This window comes from Balaenoptera borealis (assembly GCF_965194805.1).
Source record: "Balaenoptera borealis genome assembly, chromosome: 20".
Taxonomy (NCBI): domain Eukaryota; kingdom Metazoa; phylum Chordata; class Mammalia; order Artiodactyla; family Balaenopteridae; genus Balaenoptera; species Balaenoptera borealis.
Window position 1 is genome coordinate 52,955,154 of NC_138879.1, and position 17,184 is coordinate 52,972,337.

The following is a 17,184-nucleotide window of genomic DNA, read 5'->3' on the forward strand; positions in this document are numbered from 1 at the left end:
CCAGGGAATAAGGTATCTGCACCATCGAGGCGTGGCCCACGGGCGGCTGAAGTCACGGAACTGCGTGGTGGACGGGAGGTTCGTGCTTAAAGTCACCGACCACGGTCATGGGCGACTGCTGGAAGCGCAGAGGGTGTTACCGGAGCCTCCCAGCGCGGAGGGTAGGACTCCCCGGCTGCCTCCCGGCCGGCCGAGCAGCCCCCGCATCCCCGTTGTTTCAAGGGCCTCTCCTTTCCTCCTTCCCTCGCACTCTCTCCATCCCACACCCACCGGACGCGACTCCTGCCACGGAGAAGGTCTTGTGACCTCTGAGATGACGGGGGTCTGGCTCCGTGGCTGGGGAGGCGGGGAGTTGTTAGGGGGCGGGACTTGTGCCTGAGGGGCGGAGCTCCTGCCCTTGCAGGGGGGTCTGCTTCTAGTGGGGCTTTGCCTAAGGGCGGGGCTTGTGCCCAAGGGACCTAGTCTGCTCTCGGCACCGCTTTGTCTAAAGGGCGGGTCCTATTTGTCATGGCCCGGCTTTCTGAGACCTGCTCTGGGTTTCTGGTAGTTTCTCCTGGGGATCACTGCGGGCAGCAGGGCCAGACTGAGGCGGGGGAGTTGAGCGGGTGCGAACCTGGACTTTCTGGTGAGGGTGGGGGGTCTGTCCCTAGCGCCTCTATGGCCCTCCGCGTGCCCACGCTCCCTTCCCCGACCCCAGACCAGCTGTGGACAGCCCCGGAGCTACTTCGGGACCCGGCCCTGGAGCGCCGGGGAACGCTGGCCGGCGACGTCTTCAGTCTGGGCATCATCATGCAAGAGGTCGTGTGCCGCAGCGCCCCTTACGCCATGCTGGAGCTGACTCCCGAGGGTACGGCCGCCCTCGCCTGGCCTTTGGACTAGAAAGACACCCCACTGTTAGGCAGAGACCCAGCCTCGCTCGGTGCTGAGACTTACTTATGTGGGACTCCCTAGAGCTGAGTTCTGAAGGGTCAGGGCAGTGGAGAGCCAAGCATCAGGATGGGAGGGGGCGGCCTTTCAGCACCCAGACGTCAGTGGTTTCCTCTGTCCGGACCCTGGACCCTGCCTGCTGCCCCAACGGTGGTAGCAAGCTCCCCTCTGGTTCTCAGGGGCCCAAGGGAGGCAGCACGATAGGGGGAAGGGGGAAACACAGCAGATGGATCTGGTTCAGATCTATATTATCATGTATAGGATACAGCATGCTACTTGATCACTCTAACCCTCACTTGTCTTATGTGCAGTAAATGTCAGTCTCTTTGCCTATCCCTTCTTACTGCCCCCTGGCCCCCAGGGTTCAGGGTCCTGTTGCTCCCAGCAACACCTCCCACACTACGCTTCCCCACCTACTGAAGCTTCCCCTTCCAGCCCCCTCCTCTTGAGCTTCAACGATCAGGCCAGAGTCAGAGGTGGCTTCTGTTCTGGCACACCCCCCTCTCTTGTTCCCTTCATGCCTCCAGAAGTGGTGAAGAGGGTACAGAGCCCCCCTCCACTGTGTCGGCCCTCGGTGTCCATAGACCAGGCGCCCATGGAGTGCATCCAGCTGATGAAACAGTGCTGGGCAGAGCAGCCGGAACTTCGGCCCTCCATGGACCGCACCTTCGACCTGGTCAGGGGCTGGGCTGGCCGTTTGCTGGCAACTTGGGGTGGGGGAGGGGAGGCTGCGGGAAGGCAAGCTGGCAGGATCTCGGACCTTCCAGGCTACTTCCTAAGGGGTAGTCTGAGGATTAAGGGTTTGGTGGGGACAGAATTAGAATGGGGGCTGTGGAGGCCTTTGGAGTGGGAGATGGAGCTCCGGGTGGGAGAAATATTTAGTTCAATTCAAATAACATTTATTGAATATGTGTTTGGCCTAGTGAGGGAGAAAGACCCTTGGCCTGGGAGTCCAAAGACTGGGCTGGTTCCAGCGCCTTGTCAGTTGCTAACAGAACAGGTGACCTCCTAATAACGTGTGAAAACACAGTGCCCAGCACGGGGCACCACGGGCTTGATGAGTACAGATGAAAGGGGATGGGGGCAGAGGATCAGGCATAATACAGCCCCCTGAGAGGGGCGTGGCAGCCCAGGTCCTCGGCAGCCCCACCAGCTTCCTCCTCCTACTAGTTCAAGAGCATCAACAAGGGCCGGAAGATGAACATCATCGACTCGATGCTGCGGATGCTGGAGCAGTATTCCAGTAACCTGGAGGACCTGATCCGGGAGCGCACGGAGGAGCTGGAGCTGGAAAAGCAGAAGACAGACCGGCTGCTCACACAGATGCTGCCTCCGTGGGTGCCTAGGGGGAGAGGTGGGTGGGGAGGACAGCTGGAATCCAGGCAGACTGGGGTGGCCTCCAGGTAAGCTCACCACCTGCCATCCCCAGGTCTGTGGCTGAGGCGCTGAAGATGGGGACACCTGTGGAGCCCGAGTATTTCGAGGAGGTGACACTGTACTTCAGTGACATTGTGGGTTTCACCACCATCTCAGCCATGAGTGAGCCCATCGAAGTGGTGGACCTGCTCAATGACCTCTACACGCTCTTTGACGCCATCATCGGCTCCCATGATGTCTACAAGGTGGGGTGTGTAGGGGGCAAGCCCTCCTTCAGCTTCTCCCGCCCCCGCCACCCTGCCCGAGGTCACCAGCACGAACCTCTTTCCCAGCCCTCCTGTCCCTTTTCTCCTCTGCCAGTCCCCAGCTCAGTCCCCCAGCTGGAAGGCTCTCCAGGATCTCTGCACTCACCCCAGTTTAGGCCTCCCGATAAGGGACATTGGCATTGGCTGGGTGCTCAGTACTGAATTCTCTCCTCAGGTGGAGACAATCGGGGACGCCTATATGGTGGCCTCAGGGCTGCCCCAACGGAACGGGCAGCGGCACGCAGCAGAGATCGCCAACATGGCTCTGGACATCCTCAGTGCCGTGGGCACCTTCCGCATGCGGCACATGCCCGAGGTGCCCGTGCGCATCCGCATCGGCCTGCACTCGGGTAACTCCGCGCCTTCCCGGGCTCTCCAGCCCATCTGCCTCGTTAGGGCCGGGCTCCAGATTTCCTAGATAGGAGGCAAACTCGTGGAGTGGGTGGGGGCGGGGACTTGTCTTGAAGCCACCTTTTCACAGCAGGCACCGCATTGTAATTGGGAGGGTAGGCTTGAGAGGGTTTCTTTGGGAAGCCAGTGGAGATTATGGGGTGCTAAAGGCCCCCCGAGCCCTAGGTGCCCCCCAGCCGCCAGCAGGCCAGCTTCAGCGCGGGCCAGCCAGCCCGCCAACGCCGCACGTCTCCACAGGCCCGTGTGTGGCGGGCGTGGTGGGCCTCACGATGCCGCGGTACTGCCTGTTTGGGGACACGGTCAACACCGCCTCGCGCATGGAGTCCACAGGGCTGCGTGAGTGTGACGGGGCGGGAGGGGCGGGGAGGGGGCGCGGGAGGGGTGTCCTGAGCTCACGGTGTCCTCTGAGCTCACGGTGTCCCCTGCCGTCCCAGCTTACCGCATCCACGTGAACAGGAGCACCGTGCAGATTCTCTCCGCCCTAGACGAGGGCTTCCAGACCGAGGTGCGGGGTCGCACGGAGCTGAAGGTGAGGCCGGGCTGGAAGACGCAACTCGCCACGCCCGGTTCCACTGAGACCTCGAGATCCACTGGCCCTCACCTCAGCCCGCCTGAGTCCTCCCCTCCCCCGTGTCTCCCCAGGGCAAGGGCACCGAGGAAACGTACTGGTTGGTGGGCAGACGCGGCTTCGACAAGCCCATCCCCAAACCGCCTGACCTGCAACCGGGGTGAGGATCCGGCCTTCGTGCTGCCATGACCGAGTTGGTCCCTCCATGCCCTCCCTCCCCTCCTGCCCTGCACCGGACCCCGCCCAAGCGGGGCGACCTGGGCCTCGCCCTCCTACTGCCTATTCTCCCTCCATGAGGCCGCCCCTCCCTTCGCCACAGGGACAGCAACCACGGCATCAGCTTGCAGGATATCCCGCCTGAGCGGCGCCGGAAGCTGGAGAAGGCGAGGCCGGGCCTGTTTTCCGGAAAGTGAGGCTGGGCCTGGGACAAGGTACTGGCCCCTTGGCTCCCATGCCCCACAGACCCCGGGGGCTACACACATGCTTCCTGGAGGACAGGTACCTCTTCCCCAGCCTGAGGACCTAGCCCTGCCTGCCTGCAGAACGTCCCACTCAAGCCAGGTTTCCCGTCCTTCTCTGACTTGGTGAGCCCAGGCTGGTTCCTAAACCCAGGGATTTCCCAGCCGCAGGGATCCTGGCTCGGTAGGTCTGGAGTGGGCCAGGAATCCAGACTCGGGAATGCCTCTAAACATGACCTTCTGGAACTTTTACTCTGACCTACCCCCGACGAGACACACACACACACACACACACACACACACACACACACACACACACACACACACACACACACACACACACACACACACATTGCATTAACCAGACACACACACACACACACACACACACACACACACACACACACATTGCATTAACCAGACACACACACACACACACACACACACACACACACACATTGCATTAACCAGACCCTCCTCTTGGCCCCTCAGGCTATACACCGCCCAAGAGACAGAACCCTAGGTAGCAACGCTCACCAGAGGACCAGCTGACTGCTGGCCCTAGAGCTCGGTTACAGCAGAAACCCTGCCCTCTGCCCTCCAAGAAACTCTGATCCATGACTCTCCCCTACTGAGGTGAACCCCCATGACCCCTTTCCATGATTTCCCTCTGAAACACTCCTCTTTCCCTCAGGATTATTCCGGAAGGTCCTTTTCCTGAAAGTTGCTGCTGTAGGTGACCAAAAGTCTGGCTAATACCAGTGGCTTCCGTCCAGCTCTGCCTCAAAGGATTCTGAGCCTTTGCAAGAGCTGGTTGCAAACCAGCTGTGTGACCCTGGGAAAGTCTCATGCACTCTCTGGGCTTGGTTTCCCCTCCGTGGTAAAATGAAGAGTGGCCTACTTAGGTGGTTTCCATACCCTCCGGCCCTGACAGCTGGGCTTCAGAATGGTTGGCCTTGGGGTACAGGGCACTGGGCACGTGGCCTCCAGCCCCAGTGACCCTGAGCCCATAAGAAAGGCCCCAGGAAGGAGGATCTGGGATTGGATGTCCCAACCCCAGAGGAGGTGGAGACCGCCTGTTCCACCAGAGCAGGGGTGTCGTGTGGCCTGAGGATTTGAGGGCTTCTGTTTAGCCTCAAGCATCCTTCCCTTCTCCATCCCCCACCAGTCAGAAACCGGCTCCTTCTCCTGGGGCATTACCACATACTTTGCCCAAGGGCAGAGAAAAGCTTGTTTCAAAGCTTTGGGGAAAGGAAGGTAGACAAACCCCACGAAACCTCTCCTAACCAGAACATCCAGGAATAGTAGTAGTCTCTGTTTAACTGGGCGCCACTGAGCAGGCAGTTGAACAGAAAATCCTCCCAGCTTAGATCTTTGTGACAAGTATCAACCCCTCCCATCCCAGTAAGTCCCCAGGTAAAGCTTCTTTTGTGGAACTTTGATGTTCCAGAGCCTGAGCCTTGGCACATTGCACTCTGGGTGGCCTTCTCCATTGCCGCAGAACCTGGCAGAAGTTAGCAGCAGCTGTAGCCACCCAGGCTGTCACTAGGTAGTGCACCTCCAGTCCCTGGAGATGTGCAAGCAGAACTGGAGACCTCTTTGAGCAGGGAGAGAACAGTCAGCGGGACTTCCTAGGCGGAAGGATGAACTAAATCCTCACCACACAGTGTGGTAGGTAGGCCAGCAGCAGCGACATCGCCTGGGAGCTTGTTAGCAATGCAGAATCTCAGGCCCAGGAGTATTGAAACAGAATCTACATCCTAACAAAGTTCCTTCAGAGTATTTATATGCACATTAAAGTTTCTGAATCATAGAACTAAAGGATCCTAGGATCCCTGAAATCTCAGAACTGCTAAGATTTCTTAAAAACCAGGCTAGAAACTAGCCCCGAGACTTCTTTTGTTTGATCAATGGAGTGGTTTTGTTCTTGTCTTGAGCTAACGTTTAGAAATCAAGAGATACCACATTGTAAAAATGGCTGCCAAATGTCCCTCTTTGAAATCAAAAGCCCCACACAGGGGCAACTGCTGACTTCCTTCTGGAGCTAAAGAGCAACCGTCCCCTCGTCCCGTCTCTCCAGGGTTTCGCTTTTCTGTTCTCACCGTGCCCACCACTCCCCGTGCACTCCAAGACACCAAGATTTTCTGAACATCTCTTATGTACCTGTCCAGAGCCTGTAGACGTTAGACCTCAGGACTCTGGAGTAGCTGATGTTAGGATTACAGGCACTGCTGGAGATTGCTTTGCCTGACTCGTAAAATCCACAAGTTCAATGGTCTTCCCCTCCTTCCTAAAGGTAGAGAAAGAACAGACAAGAAACCTAAAATCCAGCACTTGTAGGTTCTGGTTACTTAAGGTGGCGCTGCTATAGTGAGTAATATAGTATAATTTAAAACACATTTTTAACCGAGTTCGGAGATGATGAATTAAGGATTTTTTTAAAACCCTGATGCACACACACAAAAAATATTTTTTAAATTATGTACATCCTTAAACATCTCTCTTCAGATTTTCTCTGTCCTTAGGCCCCAGGAATCAAGGGCAGGCTCTGCATTGCTGGTGTTGGACCTGACCGTGTGAATGTAGCTCTCCCTCCCCTGCCTCTTCCCTCCCTCCCTCCCCACCCCTTACCTCTCCTTCCCTCCCTGCCTGTGAGGGGTCATGGGTAGTTACTGGCCTGTGATTCAGGGGAGCTTTGGGAAAGGGTTGGCCTGCGATTAGGTGCAGGACAGGCTGGGACAAGGCACCCCCAGAGGGAGAGGAGTATGACCTGTGGCCCAAACCCAGTTTGGGGCAGAGGTGGGGCGGGCAGGGCTGAGCCGGTCCCTTCCCACCCTCAACTCAGCCTTGTTCCTGGGACTCAGTCTCAAAGGCGAGTGACGGGGGGAGAAGCTGGTAAAGGAGAGGCCTGTCCTCCTCCCCAGCCAGGAGAACGCAGGACCACCCGCCCCAGAGCTCAGAGAGCTGGTGGGAGAAGAGGAGGGAAACAGTTAAGCCCCAGTCTCCTCTCTCTGCCGGGCAGTTTCTCCTTGCCTTTCTCCTCCATTTCCGTGGAACCTTTTCTCCTGGGCCCAGTCAGTCTCCTAGAGCCCAGCTGCCCTCAGACCCAAGTCCTCTCCACCTGGTCATCCCTCTTGTTCCTGGGACCCAGGCAATTCCCAGCCCAGAGAGCACCCGGCTTGGCCACTAGGCACCCCTCACCCTCTGACATGTTTACACTACCTCGGCCAGCTGGCCTGTGCCAGGAGCCCACGCTCGGGGTGGCCTTGCCTTCGGGATGGCTCTGTCGCCAGGAGCAGCGCTGGCCGAAGCAGGGAGCTCCCACAGCTCTGCTGCTGCTTCCATCCCATAGCCCGGACGCCGCATCCTGACCCAGGGCTCACCTGGCGCCTTTTGTCTGTGCTGCTCCTCAGGGTCGGGGCCCTGCTCCCCATCCCCACCTGCAGTGGACCCCAGACACCCCCCTTTGGGGGATCTGTGACACTGCGTTGTGGGACCGCGTTCACCGGGATCTTCTGGACCGTGCACTGTGGACACCAGGCCATGTGCCGTGGTGCTGGGTCCTGGCAGGGTAGGGGCTGGAATAAAGGTGTGCTTTCTTCCACTCCACGGTGTGTGGTCCTTTTGGCCTGGGTGGCCCGAACACCCCTATCCCTGGAGTGTTCGAACCTGGCATTGCCATGGAGGGCTTCAGATAAGGGGTGAACCCTAGAGATGACCTAGGCAGGGGGAGTTGAACTGGGGTCAGCAATCCCCGCCCAGAAACCCCTCTGCTCAGGGGATCTGCTCTGAGGGAACCAAGCAGGGAAGCTACAGGCCTTTCAGGCTTCTAGAAAAGACCAGGGTCTCTGAGGCTCTGGAAGTGGGTGGTGTGGCCTCATCCCTTGGTCATAGGCAGGAGAGAGGAAGGAAAAGAAGGGCAGAGCTTGTCTACAGCCAGGACCCAGGAACCATGGAAGCCAGAGTCCAATTCTGAGGGAAGGGGGCCCCCAAATGGGGAAGTTGAGGTCCACTGATCCCTGGACAAGACCTCACCAAAACCCACACTCTACCTCTGACCCTTCCAGAGCCTGCCACTGGCTCATTAGAACAGGAGAGACCATCCCAAAGCCACCCATGGGTGACCAGCCCATTGGTCATCTATTTTCTTTGAGCCCAGCTATCCCTGCCCCAGGCTCAATGTTTCTGACATGATGACTCGTGATGGACGTCGGGTGTTCTGCCTTCCTAGCTATCCGTCTGCCCCATGATGGGCGACCATCCCTGCCCCATTCTCAGTCCCTGTGGAACTGACCCCAGACCTCCCTCCAGTCCTGCCCAATCGCTCCATCCCTCTGGCCACAGGGATTGCTTCAAGGACAGGCAGGTGACCCAGTCCAAGCAAACAAGGCTTCGTGTTGAGACATTGCTAGAAGCCAAGGGAAGAAGTTGGATCTCTTCTCTGGGGTTGCTGAGAGGATGTGACTCTGAGTGGTTTTGCCACCACAAAGAAGGAACAGAACTGACAGATGGGCAGTGACGAGGTCTTGCTGCCACTTGTTTGAGCCTCTGCCCTTCACTAGGCTTAACCAGATCCTGCTAGCCGAGTACGATGGGATAGCAAGTTGTTTTCTTTGCTTAAGCCAGATGGAATTGGGTATTCTGTTCTTTGCAGTCAAGTGCCTCAAAAGGATTGTGGAAAGCAGTGGGGGTTGGACTGGTTTAAGAGGAAAGAAAAGGAGAAAAACACTGAATTTGGAGGGAGGAGGGAGTGAAGGATGAATGACAAGAGATGATGTCTCTCTCTAAGCCTCAACTCCACCGAGAGTCAGCCCGGGCCCTTCCCTGCAGTATGACTGTTCCTGAAACTCCATTTACGGGGAACCTAACCCAGGCAGAGGTTAGGACCTTGTGAGAGAAAAGGCGCACAGCCTGGTAGCCTTGTTGGGACTCTCGTGCTGACTCAGCATTTAGAAGGTGGAGGAATCTTCCAGGTCCTGCCCCAGAGGAGACGATGCAAAGGAGAGTGAGGTGAGGTCTCTAAGATCAGCGCATCTTGCTTGTCAACAGCCTCGTGAGTTAGTGACTAGACTTTGATGAGGAGATTAGGGTGGGACAGGTGGCTTGCCCCGCTCCCAGAGGGGGAAGGGAGCAGAGAAACTGGGGAGAAGGACAACTGCGATGTCTGGGAAACCCAGGTTCCCACAGAGAGGAGCTTGTTTGTCACAGTCTAGAGACTAATTCCACGGCCACAGGAAAAGTCCACTCGGCACCTTGTTACAGCAGAGTTAATGTGCATTTCATGAATGGGTTACACAATCAGCATTTTTAAAATGCCAAACAAAATTACCTTCTGTTGTATACCACACGACTCTCACAATTTTTCTCATCATGATGAAATGTTGGTCCATTTGATTAAGATGTGCTCATGACTGCAAGTTCAACAAAGGGCTTTCCCTTCTACTCTACCTCATCACCCAAACCACCAAGCCAAGTGAATAAATGTTCACAGTCAGCCGATTTACGGCCTTGCCGCGCCATTGTTCTCTTCATCCACCAGGCCAGCCAGCCACCATCTCCTCAGGCCGCTCTCTCCGTCCTGACCATCCACTCCTGAGCCATGTGTCTCCTTCAGAACTTCCTTGTTACTACCGTCAACGTCCTGTCTGATTTAGGGCCACGTGGGTTCTCATGCATGACGTTGACAGGTCCCCCACTTCAGCCCCTGAGGTCACCCTCCTCCCCAGGGTTTAGCCTCTATCCCAGGAGGAACGGGAACCCAGAGCTCTTGCCACACTCTCTGCCAGGGCGGGTGGTGGCCCCAGTTGAAACAAGGCCTGAGGGACCACATTAGCGACAGGAAGGGCCAGCAGTGGAGGGCTCCAGGCCAGCCTCAGCAGACCCTGGAAGGGGAAGAGGAGGGGCCGGTACTGAGCGCTTCACCCTCAGCACCGCCCCCGAGGCATGGAGGCCTTCCTGGCTCTTGGCGAATAGGCCCCGATCTGGGCTTCATGTTGGTGGGCTCCTTGGGCCCTGGCGCCCAAGCCCGGGGCAACGCCAAGTACGCTGAGGTAGGTGAACTGGATGATCAGGGATCATCCCAAGGCCAGAGCTGGCCCCAGAAACTGGTCCTTCCAGCGGTCAGTGCCACCCAGAGAAGGCCGGAGGATGCACCCTGTGAAGACACAGCTGTATAAGATGTTCCTGCAGACGCCAGAAAGGAGGCAGGGTAGGCGGAAGTGTTGTGTTTCTTTTTTTGAAGAAGGGAGAGACTTTTGCCCGTCGACAGCTCATAGGAAAGAGTAAGGGGAGAGGGAGACACTGGAGGGGGTGATGAGGGGACCGGGTCCTGTGGCCAGTGGGGATAGATCCAGGTAGAGGAGGAGGGATTCCCTTGGATGGTAAGAGAGGAAACCCTTGCAAGAGGATTAGCGCAGGACAGGATGGGCCTGGGAGTAGGTACGTTTGTGGGTTAGGTGGCTGCAGGTTCCAGGGGGTTTGACTCCAGGTTTCTATTTTCTCAGTAAAATAGGAAATTGAGGTCACCTTCAGAGTATGTGTGGGAAGGAAGGAGCAGTGTTTTATTGGGTGCTTCCTATTGGGTGCAGAAGCTGTACTAAGCACTTTAGTTGTGAAAGTTTAATACCCTCAACAAGCTTATTAGTCAGATACTCTTATAACTCCATTTCACAGAGGATAACATTAAGTCTCAGAAAGGTGGTATGACCTGTTTAAGGTCACCCAGTTTCTAAGTGATAGTCAGGATTATAATTTTCCCAAGGTCTTAAACGCCACACTATGAATAAAGAGGCAAAAACTGGTGGGAGCCAGGGCCTGAGGAGATGGAAGTAGCTTCAGGCAGCGGCAAGCAAGCTTTTTCCCCCAAGACAGGAGGCGGGGGTAGGAGAGGAGAGGTGGAGTCCACACGTTATTAGTGGAAGCCAAAAATAAATAAATAAATACATTAAAAAAAAAAAAAGAGTTTTAGTGTAGCTTATCATGCAGTAATAGATAACCAGAACAAGCTCTCCATTTCGGAAGACCTCTAAACCTTGGCTGAGAGTTTTGAAAAACTCAGGTCAGCAATCCACTGACGGATGGTTTCTGAGAGGGACTCCTTCCAGAAAAGGTAGAATAAACACATTTTTTTTTTTTTTTGCCTATTTCTTCCCACATCTGAAATTCCTTTGGGGATCCACCCATCTCCACCCTCAATCCACATAGTTTGTATGGGGCTAATTCCAGCCCCAGCTTCAGAGTCTGTGACCAAGGCCAGTTCAGTGAGGGTCAGCCCCAGAACATTTGCAATAAGAGGGTGACATCGTCATTGCGCTAGGGTTGCTAAGCTGGCAGGATAGAAGCCCAGAGTTGCTGGTCATCACTTCTGCCACCACTTGGGAAGAGTCTGCCTGAGAATGAGCTAACACAGTTCAACACAGAAGAAAGCAGAAATGAAATATTGAGGAAGCACAATTCCTGACACATGTTCTGGGCACCTGGATCCATCCAGGCCTGAAGCCATTACTCCTGAATTTTCCAGTTACATAAACCAATATGTTCCCATATTTTATCAGGCTGGTTTGAGTTTAGATTATCCTGTTTGTTCATCTCTGCCTATTAAAATTGTATCTGTTTTTCATCACTAGTTTAAAACTCACCTCCTACGAGAAGCTTTCCTTGAATTATTTAGGGGACATTTATTGTTCGGGGTTTTCTATTGCCCGGAAAATACCTCCCCACATACTTCCGAAAAATCCCCACAGCCCTCACAGCTCATCAGCATCACCAACGTGGCTATGATGGACACAGCCACCCTGATATCTTGTGTGACCCCTTCCTCCTGCTGAACAGGGGTAATTGGACCATAGGTGGATCTCTGTCCCAAACTGGGTCAGTGAGAACCTTTTGCCTGGGGAACTTGGAATTTGAACCAAGACACTCAAAACCTATTTATCTGAAACGGAGCAGGGCCCCATGGTCCTTGCCCCCCATGTCCTTTGTCTGCCTTTTGTCTGCAGAAAAACTTTAGCCAAAGAATAAGTTTAATCAGAGAAGTGAGAAAATGCAGAAACAAAGGAAAACAGTCAAAGGAGACCAAATAATAATAGTTTAGTCATTAAACATAGTCAAGGACCTTTAGTTCCTCCTCAAGGGCTGTAGATAATATTCTGAGCCGTATCCTGTGAGCTGTCTTGTAGATACTGAAACCCTACCAGGTGGAAGAAGTTAACTACATGATGACCAGACAGTAGCCATGACATAAGCTGCCACAATTCCGAGAACTGGCCTCAAGGAAATGGAAACAAACCAACCCTGGAACTGAAGATTAACTGTTCCTAAAACAATCAAGATAACGCTGGTCAGACCACCGATGACCAATTTCAAGATGACCATCAGAGCTGACTGTGCAGTTTCTGCATGCAGTCCCCTCCCTCCGCCTATAAAAGCTCTTGCCCATTGATTGTCAGTGGGGGGAGTCAGCCTTTGGACAGGCGTCCGCCCTCCCCCACAGTTGCCAGCATCCAAAATAAAGCAAACTTTCTTTTCCACCAAGCTGGCCTCTTTATTGGGTTTTGAGCAGTGAGCAGCCGGACCCCACTTTCAGTTACTCTCTTAGACAGAGAGTATATAAACATGAACTGTGTGGCATCTATCTCTGTCATGTGGACTGGAAAACAGAAAGAACTGGTCAAGGGAGAGAGAGAAAAAAGAGACAAAACAGACATGCAGAGAAGAGGGATGGAGAGAGAATTTCCTGAGTTCCTACAAAGCTCCAGCTCCTGCCTCCAGGCTGTCCCTGAGGCCCAGCTGTATCCCCAGTCTTGTGTCCTTATAATAAATTCTCCTTCTAAGACAAGTTCTCTCTTGCGGGTGTCTGTTACTTACAAATGGAAGAGTCCTAATTAACCCCATCTCCCCAGTCTCTAGACTAGTTCAGTCCTGTCTCCCTTCTATTCTGGACCCACGTTGCCCTGAGCCATACCTTACCTTCCGGATGACACTAGGCTTCATCTTAAATGCCAACTTTAGTCAGTTGGCTGTGACTCTCTGGAGTGCTATGATGACAAAGATTCTGAGGCTACATCTGGGCTCAAGAAGAAAATTACATGGATTGATTGGCAATGTCTGCCATGGGCATGAGATGGGAAGGGGTTGAATGCTCACCATGTCTGTTCTCTGACCTTGTCACTCATCTTTCCCCTCACATACTACACCCAGCTTAGTGACTTACCCCGAGTACGCTCAGAAGATATACTTGTTGAATGGGTACGTGGCAAGAATGATTGTCTATGAGACCCATTCAGTGGGATGAGTGACAGGAAGCGGAAGATGAGAGGATGAATTGGACAGAAGAGAGAGAGGCAACTCATGCTGTCAGTTTTGGAATCAAATACACAGGTGTGGTGACAGGTGGGATTTACAGAGCACTTTCCTCACCTCCGTCTGCCTAAGTCTTGCTCATCCTACAAAACTCAGTGTGAACACTGAGTTTTCAGTGTTCTTATCTGAAGGAAGTTTTTTCTGACATGCCCTACTCCCATGTCTGAGATAGACCTGTGTACTAAAGAGGATTCTTCTGATTGAAAGAGTCCAATTTTCTTTCAAAGGAAAATTGTAGTTCATGTAACCAAAAGACCATGAGTATCAGGCATGGCTGGATCCAGGTATTCACATGAGGGGTCTATAAATTACTCAGCTATGTTTTCCATTGGGTTGCCTTCATTCTCAGGTGGGCTCTCCCAAAATGGTTACAGAAATCGCCAGCAGCAGCTTCAAGGCTTACTTATATCCTATCATGCAACTCCTAGGAAATGAAAGTGATTTAAAAAAAAAAAAAACAATTCCAACAACAACAGAAAAATCCCAAGGCTGACTCTGACTGGCCTGGACAAAGTCACTTATTCATCCCTGAATCAGTTCCCAAACTCTGCTCAAGTCTGTTTGGGCATGTGGATCACATGTCCGCCCCTGGAGCCAGAGGATGAAGTCAGCTCCACGGTGTTCCATGTGGGCTGAGAATGGGGAACGGATTATTCCCTATAGGAAAATGAGGATGCTGTCACCAGAGTAAGGGGAATGGGTGCTGCCATCCACACATCGTCCTTTATGTTCCCTGGGCCCTGGGGTTTTCACATCAAATCAGGAGCCATTGGAGAACAAGGACCTTGTCCTATTTATCCATTCACCCCCAGCACCCAGCACTGGTAACCAGTGAGCCAACCTGACATCAATTCCCCCTATAAATGGCGGCCTCCTTCTCCCCCGAGTAGCGAAGACTGCCGCCATGTCCTGTCTGCTATCTGCCAGCCACGGTGAACGTGTTACTCCAGGACCCTTTGTTTCAGATTTGTAAGATCCCCTGTCCGTTAAACCATTGAGGCCTTTGTTGCTGTCTCTGGGCTCTTTCTTCAGTCTCGAAGGTAGGCAATTACAAGGCTTGCAGGCCTGCCAGGGTCAGCCCAACAGTTGGCTTAAAACACCAAGTGTGTTCCATCCTCCTGGCCACATTGGTTGGTTCAGGCATCAGAGTGTAACCCATTTGGAGCAATGACAAAGGAAGAGGTGAGAAGACATTTGCCAGAGCTTTGTAGAAGAGAGCCATCTCCCCGACCCCCTTCTACAAGTGCTACCTAAAAACTCCTCTCTCCTGGTTGCTGTGGTGGCCACCTCCCTTCCCTGAGCTAAATTTGCAGTCTATGAGGAAAGGAGAAGGGAGAATGGATATTGCATGGGTAACTTATTGTCCTGATTCACCCTCCTCTGGATTCAGTTACAACAGGCAAGTGTATTGCTCAAGTCAGTTCTGGTTGGAATTTTCTGTTGTTGAACCTAAGATCCTGCTTTTTGCACCCATGAGAGGCTTGTGTCCCCACTCGGGCTCTGCGTTCTGCCTTTTTCACTTTCTCAGGATTTTACTTCTGAGATTAGCACTTCTCCTGCATCTTTCCCAACAACACAAACACACCTTGAGGGCAGTTGTTGTCAACATTGACTGCACATTAGAATCACCTGGGAAGCTGTAAAAAAAAAAAAAACAAAAAAACCTAACACCTGCATCCAACACCCAGACCCTGGGTGAGAGGCTTGAGCCTTGCTTTTTCAAACACCCCTAGTAGTTCTAGTGTGTGAAGCCAATACTGAGAATCATTGTAAGAACAGTTGCTCATCTTGAAAGCAGCTCTCATTTGATGCCATATCCTCTGTTATTGCTCTATTTCTCTGCCCCTCTTCACAGCAAAATTTATTAAAAGAATATTCATCCTCCCTGTTTCTACTTTTTTAACTTTTTTAATTTTGCAAGTTTGAAAAACCAGATAAGATGAATATAAAAAAATAAAATGAATGCAAACATTTTATAGGAACCCACATCTTTTTGTTCTAGTTCAACCTTCATATGACTCCCCACCAAATTCCCCACAGCTAAGAGAACGTAACTGTTGCCTCCTTCAAGGCACCTCCTGCTTCAGCAGAAATATATAGAAAACAGCAAAAGGTAATAGAATGGGGCGGGGACTATGCATGGAACCAGTGGGGGATTAGGGATAAATAAATAAATTTATAAATAAATAAATAAATTTATTATTTTTTTTAATCTACAAACAGTAAATGCTGGTGAGGGTGTGGAGAAAAGGGAACCCTCTTGCACTGTTGGTGGGAATGTAAATTGATACAGCCACTATGGAGAACAGTATGGATGTTCCTTAAAAAACTAAAAATCGAACTACCATATGATCCAGCAATCCCATTACTGGGCATATACCCTGAGAAAACCATAATTCAAAAGACACATGCACCCCCATGTTCATTGCAGCACTATTTACAATAGCCAGGTCACAGAAGCAACCTAAATGCCCATCAACAGATGAATGGATAAAGAAGATGTGGTACATATAAACAATGGAATATTACTCAGCCATAAAAAGGAATGAAATTGGGTCATTTGTAGAGACGTGGATGGACCTAGAGACTGTCATACAGAGTGAAGTAAGTCAGAAAGAGAAAAACAAATATCATATATTAACGCATATATGTAGAATCTAGAAAAATGGTACAGATGAACCGGTTTGCAAGGCAGAAATAGAGACACAGACATAGAGAACAAATGTATGGACACCAAGGGGGAAAAGCCGGGGTGGGGGGTTGGTGGTGGGATGAACTGAGAGATTGGGATTGACATGTATACACTAATATGTATAAAATAGATAACTAATAAGAACTTGCTGTATAAAAAAATAAATTAAAAAAAAACTAGATTGAACACAAACATTGGCTTTTGCCCCCTCCCCAAACTCCATTAAAAGTGGCTGTAAAGGGATTTTTTTGTTTTCCTTAATGGTGTTGTGGGGAATTCCCTGGTGCCAGTGGCTGGGACTCCGCACTTTCACTGCCAAGGGCGCCAGTTGATCTGCAAGCCATGTGGCGCAGCCAAAAAAAAAAAAAAAAAAAAAAAAAGGTGTTCCCACGTTGACTCTGAGCTGATCTGTGACTTGCTTTGACCAACAGAATGTGTCTGAATTCCAGGCCTTAAGAGGTCTGGAAATTACAGCTTTGGGCTTCTTGGGATGCAGGCACCATGTAGTGAAGCTCAGGCAGGATTACTGAATGATGGGAGACCACGTGGAGAGAGAGATGCCGGGCCAGCCCCCAGCCATCGACACAGGAGTGGCTGAGCCCATTTGGATACTCCATCATTAGCCTATCTCCCAAGTGAATGTAGCCGTGTGAGGGACTCCAGCCCAAACTGCAAAATCATCAGAAAGTAAATCATTCTTTGTGTTTTTAACTGAGAGCGTTGCATAGTTAACAAAAGTAGGTCACGTTGTGGTGCAAGATTGTGAAGTTACAGAACACCTGGGGCAAAGAGAAGATTCCGAAAGCTTCTGGAGGGAATAGCAGGTCCTAGGAAAAGAACCAGGAATCCAAATGACATTAGGTTTCTTTACAACAACATTGTTTCCCGTGAAGCAGTGCTCTCAAAGTTCCGTACAAAAATTATTTCCACGCTATCATTCAAGTGTGTAGATAGATTTTAGACATTTCCAGACATGCAGGGTCTTAAAAACTGCTCCTCCCTCCCATGTACCCTTTCTGAAGTAGCTATTGAAGGGCGTGCTCCATGGAAAGGAATCCCAAGGATGGTGGGGAAGCAAGAGCCCAG

General features: G+C 52.2%; 1 protein-coding gene across 3 annotated transcripts in view; it reads left to right on the forward strand.

Moving 5' to 3' along the window:
* GUCY2D (guanylate cyclase 2D, retinal) overlaps positions 1-16,441 on the forward strand; it is a 28,580-nt gene extending 12,139 nt beyond the window's left edge. For 2 of the 3 annotated variants that reach the window (XM_082371628.1, XM_082371627.1), the window contains exons 9-19: positions 5-161; positions 698-847; positions 1,455-1,603; positions 2,098-2,261; positions 2,357-2,549; positions 2,785-2,959; positions 3,258-3,356; positions 3,455-3,549; positions 3,663-3,748; positions 3,908-4,019; positions 4,741-16,441. In XM_082371628.1, coding sequence (XP_082227754.1) covers positions 5-161; positions 698-847; positions 1,455-1,603; positions 2,098-2,261; positions 2,357-2,549; positions 2,785-2,959; positions 3,258-3,356; positions 3,455-3,549; positions 3,663-3,748; positions 3,908-4,001 — 1,362 coding nt within the window. In that variant the 3' untranslated portion in view covers positions 4,002-4,019; positions 4,741-16,441. Of the gene's footprint in view, positions 1-4; positions 162-697; positions 848-1,454; positions 1,604-2,097; positions 2,262-2,356; positions 2,550-2,784; positions 2,960-3,257; positions 3,357-3,454; positions 3,749-3,907; positions 4,020-4,740 lie in introns of all 3 variants that reach the window. The other variant, XM_082371626.1, reaches the window with a different exon arrangement.
* Positions 16,442-17,184: the final 743 nt, after the last annotated feature.